Below are 9,722 nucleotides of genomic sequence, written 5' to 3' on the forward strand. Positions count from 1 at the left end.
AACTTATGAATCATACAATTAAATCCTTGAACTCATATGATTTTAACAAACTAATGCCACCATAGACAGTTCATGCTAAACAAACTGAAAATACAACTTCTCCTTATACATTGGAGCAAATTTTTATTATCTCTTCATTCCATAACAACATCGATCATCTCACCAAACTTCTCAACACTGACCGACATGTCAATGTTCAACTTGTTGGAATTGACTGTACGGAGACTTGAGTCCATCGAAAGGATTCTACCGGTTCAAGAACTTCACTACAAATTAGAAATTCGAGAACCTTGTCAGACAACAATGCAAGTTCAAGGACTGGCCATTCACGCTTTCCTACGAAGATTGTTACATCGAGGATTTTTGAACAAGTCCTCTCGAGAAGGTTGTCGTGTAATCGAGTGCATTTTTTAATGCATTTCTCAATATATGTTACTTTTCCTGTTTGATGTTCACTTATTATTCCGGACACCTTAACTAAAAAATGTACTAAACGAGTACACTTTAACAAAGAGCTTGAATAATAATTAATGAAAGTGTGTTTTGCGGGGGATTGGCATATTCACATAAAATGGCATCAAGACAAAGGAATATTTCTTCCTTTGGTCTATGAAAGGGGTGACAACTGCCTACAATTCCCAAAGATTGATTTTTTTTTTTTTTAAGACCATTCTTAATAAGGCCGAGCTCAATGTCGGACCATATAATATAAATTTAATTTTTTTCTTTCCAGTGGTCCCCACGTTTCTCTTCCTTCGAAAACTTTATCCTCTATCAATTCTAATCTTTGCATGGATAAAAGCAGGAAGATTCCCTATTATCTTCGATCGATTCAGGTCCATTGCTTAAGCTGACCGAACGAGAAGGATTTAATTAAACTAATACATCTCATAGAAAAACGTTACCCATTCTACCACCAATTAAAATCGATCGCAAAAGATCATTTTTAATTTAAGTTGCAAATATTTCTCAATCCAGAAAAAAACTTATTTTGGTTTAGCTAAAGAATTAGGGGATGAATTATGAGACATCTGCCATATGAATTGGATAATCTCTTGATTTAAAATTTGAAAAAGCACATTAAGGGCCTGTCTTTTTATAATAAAAAATTATGAATAAAGCATTATTTTTTTCTTTTTGCTTTCCTTCTCAAAATTTAATTAATTATTTGTGTTTCATGAAAAGTTGAAAGATTTGAAAAATGATATACGAATCTACGTATTAACATTTGACAATCGTCAAAGTTCCGACAGTTTTGAATCTAAGAGTAAAAAGTCGAAGTGCGTGATTTTTAAGATCTAAATCAAATAAAAAGAAACATTGACTAAGCCATGTCAAGTAAATGGAGATAAGTTAACTTCGAATGGAAGTTATAGTTCATACCCGTTAATGTTAATTGGAATATGCGATGGATACCCAGAAGAATCGATTTCATCATAAAAATTGCCAGATAATTTGTAATTTTTTATAGTGAACTTAAATGTATGCAATGGATTTTAAAATGGATTTAGATATAACTCCAATTATTTTTGGTCCTCTCCCTTTCCAACTGCCCACTCACATCGAGACTGCAGAAGCGATGCCTTCCTTATAAGCTACTCCGAGAATTAAAGATTGCGTGCCGCTGGGGTTTATGTCTGCGACCGGTTGACCCATGAAAGACCCATCGATGAATTTTTCATTTAAAAAAAAAAGAATTACATTTATTATAATTTCGAGGAATATTGGCTTTTATTATAATCTCTTGGGGCATTAATTTAATAACTTCGTGGAAAAGTCTATGTAGCGTACGCTTTGTAGAGCCGCTGACGGTTCCGAGAAAAGCACCGGCGCTTCCAAGTTTGACCCGATTTATGATGAACTTTTTTTCGGCAGAAATAAGGAGGTATTAGTTTATTATAAAGTAAAGGGCAATATGGTCAATACGGTGCAATTTTGTGACCTAGTGTTAGTCATGGGAACTAGGGGACCATGGAAGATTAGGAAATTAAGGATTAGCGAATGATTTGAGGAACATTTTTTTAGTAGTATACATTGATTTTTCCTTGGTTTTCATTCTGTCTGTTTGGTTATATGGTAGGAGTATGCAATATAAATTTAAAGATATAATATCGAATAAATCAATCGATTAGATGGATTTATCCTCCTTCTAAATGTCAAAGAGAATCGTTTAGACAAATACTACGATAAATATGAAAATTAGGATTCAAGAAAATAAAAGGCGAGTAAGAATTTCGCAACACCTAACTTAGGAGTAGCCTGGCAGAAATAATCCAACCTTTATAGGTGGGTTATTTTCCAACACATCCTCTGACCTTTTAGCTTTGTCATAATCCGGAAGCATCATGTCGCGTCCAAACAAGTCTTGGGCTCAATGGAAAAGGGCAGGTTCCGAACATAATCACGGGGCAATTTTCTCCAAAATTAAGTCATCTCTAGAAGTGGGAAGCGATCAGAGGATTCACGGGCACATTACGTAGGGATAAACAGTTGGAATCTTGACGCCCTATCTTCCATTCGTCATGTCCGCCTTCCCGCTTATTCGTCGTCCCGATAAGCTTATAACGTGTACTACAACATGGGCGATTCCGTGCTCTGAATAGAAACTTCGATTCAGCAAACCAAACAAAGAAGATAAGCGTGATGAATATGCCTTTCGAATCCAACCGGCGATGACCCAATCTTCTAGAGCCTTGGAAAATGAAGAATGACTAAGTTGGCGTTCAGTGGCGGCCGGTGGTCTTGGATCCAGATGGAACCGCACGAGCCCATGTCAAAGTAGGCGTCTGATGACGGGAGATCATGGGGCCAAGATTGATCCATCCGAGCGAATACGACGGCGGTGACGACGCCAGTGGCAGGGCAGTGACGGCGACACACCACCGAAGAAACCAACAGCTCTTGCTCTTGCCCTTGCTCTTGCTCTGTCTCCAGGACTACCCGACGACCCGTTCGTCGCCGCGGACCCACGTGGGGAATATTTTGCTCAGTAGATAGCCTAATCTTTTTGACTCCCGGACACACGTGCGCGGATGTTTGGAATTGGAAGGGGAGGGAAGGAAGGGAAAGGAAAGGAAAATTGGGTCACCGACGGGAAGGACAAATTCGGGCCTTGACTAGCGCACGAGTTTTGAATTTTTTGTCCTATTTTTTAAGGTTGGACCTGTTCATCTTTTGAATATGCTTACCCGGTCGAATGGGCAACGGCGCCTTGATTTCGATGGTACGTAGTTGTTGCTTCGAATCTCAACTCATTCGTCGAGAATTTGTGGACCTCCTTATCATCCTCGGACGCATTTGCAAGTTGGAATAGTTGTTCGGATTAAGACAGAAGAAGTTCACATGCTGTTTTGAGATCCTCCACTCGACTAATCCGAAGATTGCACGCAACCCGTCGCGTCGTTGCAAAGTGACCCATCCTTTAAGGGTGCGAAAGATAACCATTCTAATCCGAAATTGATTTTGAAAGAAAAATAATTTTTTTATATTTATATTTCTAAATGAATTTCTAAAGTAAAAATACCCGTTTGATAACGATACAAAATTTATATTCTAAAAATAAAAATTCGTTTAATAATGACACAAAATTTATCTCTTTCGGACAACGGTGACCAGTGGATGGCGGCAACCGATGATCGGCGACCGATGAATGGCGGACAACGGCAGAGGTAGACGGCGGGCAGTGGTCGGCGACGATGAATGTACGACCAATTCGTAACAAGGACAAACGATGAGAATAATTTTTATTTCTCAGAAATAGAAACGCATAAATTTTTGTACTTTTGATTTATATTCCAAATCTATTTCTGAAACAAAAATTTATTTTGGAAATGAAAAAATGAAATAATTTTATCAAACGGATTTCTATTTCAGAAACAAGTCTGGAGTAGAAAAATTGATTCTGGAACATAAATTTTGGTTTGTCATGCACCCCTAAGCAACCGTTAGGCAGTCGGATCCAGAGGTCTTTCGAGGGAAGTCACTGGGACTGAGGTTGAAGTCGAGGAACTAGATACGGGAGCTTACTGAACATTGAATTGTGCAGTGGAGATTAAAGGGGGCTATTTTCACTGAACCGGGAAGTGAACCTGCGAACTCCCTCCGAGCTGTTGTTTTGCTAGCTAAAGGCGAAGACGTCGTGTCCTAACACAATACGATTACATGGTGCTGCCGCGGAGTGAATTCTCCAGCGAGATCGACTTCAAAATAGAGGACCCGGGTTTTTTAGACCCGGGATCCGATCTCGGGTCCCGTCCGAGGCCGCCGGGCCGTTACATGGAGGCCTCAAGAAACGCAGCTGGTGAAATAGGCCTTGCCAATTTCGGAGAACGGTCCAAAACGGTTGACTTTGATGGCTTTTGTTCAAATGGGCCGAGAGGCCCATCGAACTCTATCGACCGGAGAGTCTAGACTAGAAATGAGAACTTGAACCCTTCCGTCCATCAAACCCGTCGCAATACTTCGATAATCACTCGATATGCTTTGAATGGGAAATTGCTATAATTCAAAGAGGACCAATTATGTGCTGAATTTGGTGTGCCCTTGATATAGCTAAGACTATGATGTAGCTGTGTTTTGCACCGTAGCTATGTGTTTTTGGCGATTTCTAATTTAAAGTTGCGGAATTTAAAGATTGGGCAAAACAGCTTCTCAAAACAAACTGATTATAGCTCTGAAGGATTTTTTGATAAGATAAGCTTATCTAATCAAATAAAAGTTCGACTTAGTCTAGTCGATAAAGAAAGGGCTAAATTTGATGCTATAAAGAATTGTACCTTGTTGAAACCTTACTAATAAAGATTAGAGTCTTATGTTTGGCAAGAAATTATCCAAGCATCAATTTTCAGTTATTCTTAACCAGTTTTCTTATTTTTATTTGGAATAATAACACAAATGATCATTAAATTTTGGCTTACTATACAATACGATTCATAAACTCTAAATTTGTTTAATATGGTTTATAAATGTTTTGTAAATGTTCAATTTAGTTCTCGACTAATGTTATCCAACATCGAACATTTTATACGGTCCAAAAACTAAATTAAATATTTTTTTAAAAATTTACGGATCACATTAAACAAATTTGAAGTTTATGGATCACATTATACATTAAGTTAAAGTCTAAATACTACATTGAATAAATTTAAAATTAAGAAATCATATTACACATTAAATCAAAGTTGAGAAATTATTTGTGTCATTTTACCCTTTCCATTATCAACATTTAAGATTATAAAAAAGCAAAAATTTGTGTTTAACCTTTTAACACTTACATTCACATCTTATCAAGCAAGCTTTACGTCTCATAAATTATAAATTTCCTGTCAAGACGCTATCACCTACGCCTAGTAATTCCCTAATGACCATGTTATTTCCCTCAACAAATTCTAATTTTTAGTTCATGTGCTTAGTAATTGACCTTCAACGATTGTCATTTACTTTAAGATGTAATCCTACGGCTCAAAACGGGTCCCATATAAACACGTAAGGGAAGCTTGGATTTATCCTCGTTCCCAGCAAGAAGGAAGTACGCCGCCCTCTGCCGCCGTCTCGGGTTGCGGAATTCCGGCGATCGGAGAAGGAGGCTCGGGAGGGGGACGGCGATGGGGGGCAAATGGTGGAAGATCGCCGTGCGGTGGTGGTGATCGGCGCGATGAGGGAAGCGAACAAGCGATACGGGTATGACAAGGAGAGCGTGCTCCGGGTGTTCGGAGAATGGTCCGACCGGCTGGGCGTGTGGGCGATCCCGGCGTACGTCGGGATCCACACCCTCTCGCTCGCCCTCTGTCTCCCTTCCGCCGTCTTCTTAGAGGCCGGAGCTTCCCTCCTCTTCGGCTTCTCCGCTGCCGTCCTCTGCGTTTTCGCCGCCAAGATTCTCGGCGCCTCGCTGTCGTTCTGGATCGGCAGGTACGGGCTCTCTCGTTCGATCCCCGTCGTGTGACGAAGTTCGCGCTCGTTGTTGTGTGGGTGGGTAGCATTCGGCACTTGGGTTTTGTACGAATTTGCATCTTGCTAGTTTCCCCGAGCTCCCTTGTGCTAGTGCTTTCCTTTTGGGTGGGTTGATGTGATGAAAGGTTTCATTTTTGCTAAGCCATAATGTGAGGGAAGGTAAATTTGTGATTGTGATCGTGTTTTCAGAGATGGGATGATTTTATTTGCGTAAACCGACCTTTTTTCGAGGGATCGTGCGTGCAACAGGGAGTTGCCAGATAACGAATTCGCATCGCATTTCTCGTTATTGTACTCTTTTGGGTCTTTCTTAGGTTCCTATGTGTTGTTTAGTCTTCTCTTAATTCATCAGCCCATAGAATCTCAATTTCCATATGATATTTCGGTCTTGTCATGACCATAATTGCAATAGGTAAAAGTGTAGATTCGTTATTCTTTTCATTGGGGTAATGGTTACTTTATTAGCAATCCATTTTAATAGTATATATCATAAATGATTTTATCTTTCTAATCCAACCTAATGAAAATGTGGGAGATATGATATGATATCATAAACTTAAGAAGAGATGATAGTGATGTTGTGCCTATGAGTAACAATTTCAGACATGTTCCAAATATTTTTTGGTTGTTTTCATTGGAATTCCCATATGTTTGTATATAGATGCTGAACGCCTTATCTGCTGTATGTCAATATTAGACACTCTTGCCTGCTTGTAATTCTGGCCTAACTGGCCGAGCACCCAAGGTTCCAATATGTGAGAGATTATCTGAGAATCCAAATGTAGTTCAACTCTTATATTAGTATTCGACACCATAAGAAGATATCAAATGTTAAAATTAAATGGAGGAAGAATTTTGATCTATGCAAGCAGATCCAGCGCATCATGTATTTCAGGATTCCTGGGCTTAGAGATGGGTTTAGGGTGCATTACATCAGATACAGATCTCCGCAAAGAATTTCCCATGGTTGGCCTTCTTTTCATTGATATAATGACTAAGGAGGCGTCAACCCTGTAGTATGCTAAGCACAGGAGAATGTTCTTTTGCTGATACGGTTACCACCATTCGGTATTGGGTTAATCATAGTATTAATATACCTTCCCTATTACTGTAGCTAGTTTTGTTGAAGTCCCGCAAAATGTTTTCCTCGAGCTTTAGTTACATTCTCTAATCGAACAAGAAATCTGATGCAGTTCTTGATGTCATACTTATCTTATCTGTTAAAGATACTTCGATTTTTCCCTTTAGTGCTTCCGGATTTACAGACTTGTTGTTATGCTTTTGCTTAATATAGTTTGTTCTTCTTCCTCCACTTTTTATGTGCTCAGCGGAAGCCTTCAACTTCCAAGTTTCTCTGCATCAATTTTTATACTCTTGCTTTGTTTCATTATGCAAAACAATCTTGTCGGAAGAAAGTGTACCTGGAGAATGATTCCTTGATTGTGCACAGTAAACTTGTTCGTCATTATTATTAAAGCATAGCTTTGATGCGTGCATATTACTATAAGAAACTCCTAGATCACCCGATGTCCTCATTAGAGTCGTAACTTCATTGGTTAAAACAGAAAAGCAAAGCAAAGAAAAGAAAAGTGACACTTCCTTATACATGCATTTGCTTTTTATAGCCTGGACACATGCAAGGTACTCTAATGACTTTTCTGGGGATTTTGTGAGCTTTGGATAATTAAATAATAAAAATATCTCCATCAACCATATCAATTTTCAGACATCTGTCAGTGTACATAGAACCAGAAGTAATTTTTTTTTGACTTTTTCTGAATCCCTGAGATTATATTGGAAGCTTGGTTACTTTCAACACTTCTATGATTCTCCATTCAGTCCAAATATTTTCTCGTTTTTATCCTTTTCGAGGTCACATTTGCTTAAACGTACTTTTTTTTAAATAGTCAACTCTCTCAAGGTTACAATAACTGTCGATGAACAACTTATGAAAAGTAACTTATATACATCCATGTGGCACTTCAACAACCAACACCTTTTTTGTTCTAATACTTAACAACTCACCAAAGTAACTATGATTCATGCTTTGGTTGAACTATCTTTTCTCGTACTGCTTTTAATTGTCTCCATTGCTGCATTTAGAATCTATCTAAGCTGACAAATCATATGTGTCCCTGAAATTTTCTTTATGCTATGCCTCTTTCTACATTTCCCCAATATGATTCAGGTCTCCTTCATTCACAAGTCATTATTACACTTTGGTTTGCTCAGGCTAGTTTTCAGGAGTTCAAATTCAGCAATGGAATGGGCTCAAAGCAACAAATACTTTCATCTGCTTTCTAGGGGAGTTGAACGAGATGGTTGGAAATTTGTTCTTCTTGCTCGGTTCTCACCCATACCATCATACATAATTAACTATGCCCTGGCAGCTACCAATGTTGGGTTTGTATTGGATTTCCTCCTTCCCACGGTCATTGGTTGTGTGCCAATGATCCTACAGAATACCTCCATCGGCAGCCTTGCTGGTGCTGCCATGGCCACAGCTTCTGGAGCTAACAAATCTAGGGTCTGGTCGTTCTTGTTTCCCATGCTTGGGATTTTATCAAGCATTCTTATATCCTTGAGGATCAAAAGTTATTCCGCTGCGATGATGGTGGATGAATCTTCTGTTAACAAGGGTAGTGATAATCAGGGTGGTACTACTGATTCAGCCCACGGTTCATCCAGCAGAAAAGAGAGTAAGGACATCAAGAGAAGGCGGTGATAAATCTAGAAAGCCTCCTCAGTCTACATCTCACAATTCTCTTGGTTTAGAAGATGTTTGCCATTCTGGATATGTGTTCTTCTCATCCAAGGGGGGCTCTTTCTTGCATTGTTGACTGACATGTTAAGGCTTTGCAAGTTTGTTGCAGGGAAAGTCATAGCATTTAACAAATTGCGCAGGGAAAGCTTTAGACCTCTGCTCTTACTTACATGGTAGATTGTAACTTTGGTTCTCTAGATCCTGAGTTTTTATTGGTAACCTATTTAACTGGTTCCTTGCTTTTGGACTTGAGTTCAGGTACATATTGTTACAGTGTAAGCTGCTGAATTTGAAGTCTGCAGAGCCTTTGGCTTTCATATTCTCACTGTTTCTTCTGCTTTCTGTCTTCATTTTTACCTTCATTTCCTCAAAAAGCTGTGCCTTTCCATTATGTTGATCATCCGTAGTATTTGGCTAAAAGAAAGAGGAACAGTCATATCATTTACTGCGCAGTTCCCGTTGGCATCTAGCATCTATCCAGTGTCCAACGTATTAAGGAGGAAGAGATTTCAGAAAACGGACGATCTAATAAAAATCACATGCATGTTCATAGTAACACCAGTATCGGCACAGAGGTGAATGAGCTACTCTCATCATGCTTCCTGCATTGCCTCTTGGTTGTTTCCCGTCCTCAACATTTTATGTCAGCAGTCGCCAATTTATTCCTATCACTAGTTTGCAAAAATGTTTCGACCTACATCTGTTTAAAACCTGGCCATCAGACTGAATAGCCAGATACTCAGAAGGTCATTTCTCTTGTGCCCAAATATTACTATGCACCTCTCTCACATAACTGTGGCATCACTTGGTCTGAAGCTTATATTACCTGTCAGAGAGGGAGGGAGTTTTATCTGAGACTCCCTATTAACATGTTGGTACAAAGCACCAAAAATACTATTTAGAAGTGATCAGGACTGCATTAATTCACACTTGCATTCGTCTTCTATTAAGGTTGATTCCCAGTCCCTGCTTTCTGCAGCATATTAGTAGTTCCAGTTTGAGGCAGTTT

At 39.1% G+C, this 9,722-nt stretch overlaps 1 protein-coding gene across 1 annotated transcript; it reads left to right on the plus strand.

Annotated features, from left to right (window-relative positions):
* Window positions 1-5,461: 5,461 nt before the first annotated feature.
* On the plus strand, window positions 5,462-9,035 carry LOC104422219 (transmembrane protein 41B). The gene is made up of 2 exons (XM_010034473.3): window positions 5,462-5,907; window positions 8,182-9,035. The coding sequence occupies exons 1-2, from the start codon at window positions 5,615-5,617 to the stop codon at window positions 8,672-8,674; spliced, it is 786 nt and encodes a 261-aa protein (XP_010032775.2). The 5' UTR covers window positions 5,462-5,614; the 3' UTR covers window positions 8,675-9,035.
* The last annotated feature ends 687 nt before the right edge of the window (window positions 9,036-9,722 follow it).

This window comes from Eucalyptus grandis, chromosome 10 (genome assembly GCF_016545825.1).
Source record: "Eucalyptus grandis isolate ANBG69807.140 chromosome 10, ASM1654582v1, whole genome shotgun sequence".
Taxonomy (NCBI): Eukaryota; Viridiplantae; Streptophyta; class Magnoliopsida; order Myrtales; family Myrtaceae; genus Eucalyptus; species Eucalyptus grandis.

What these genes read in the sequence shown, in the direction of transcription:
- LOC104422219 (XM_010034473.3), top strand. Translation starts at nt 5,615, where the DNA reads ATGGTGGAAGATCGCCGTGCGGTGGTGGTGATCGGCGCGATGAGGGAA. An exon ending in CTGTCGTTCTGGATCGGCAG is followed by an intron (nt 5,908 to 8,181) that starts GTACGGGCTCTC and finishes TGGTTTGCTCAG; the next exon opens with GCTAGTTTTCAGGAGTTCAA.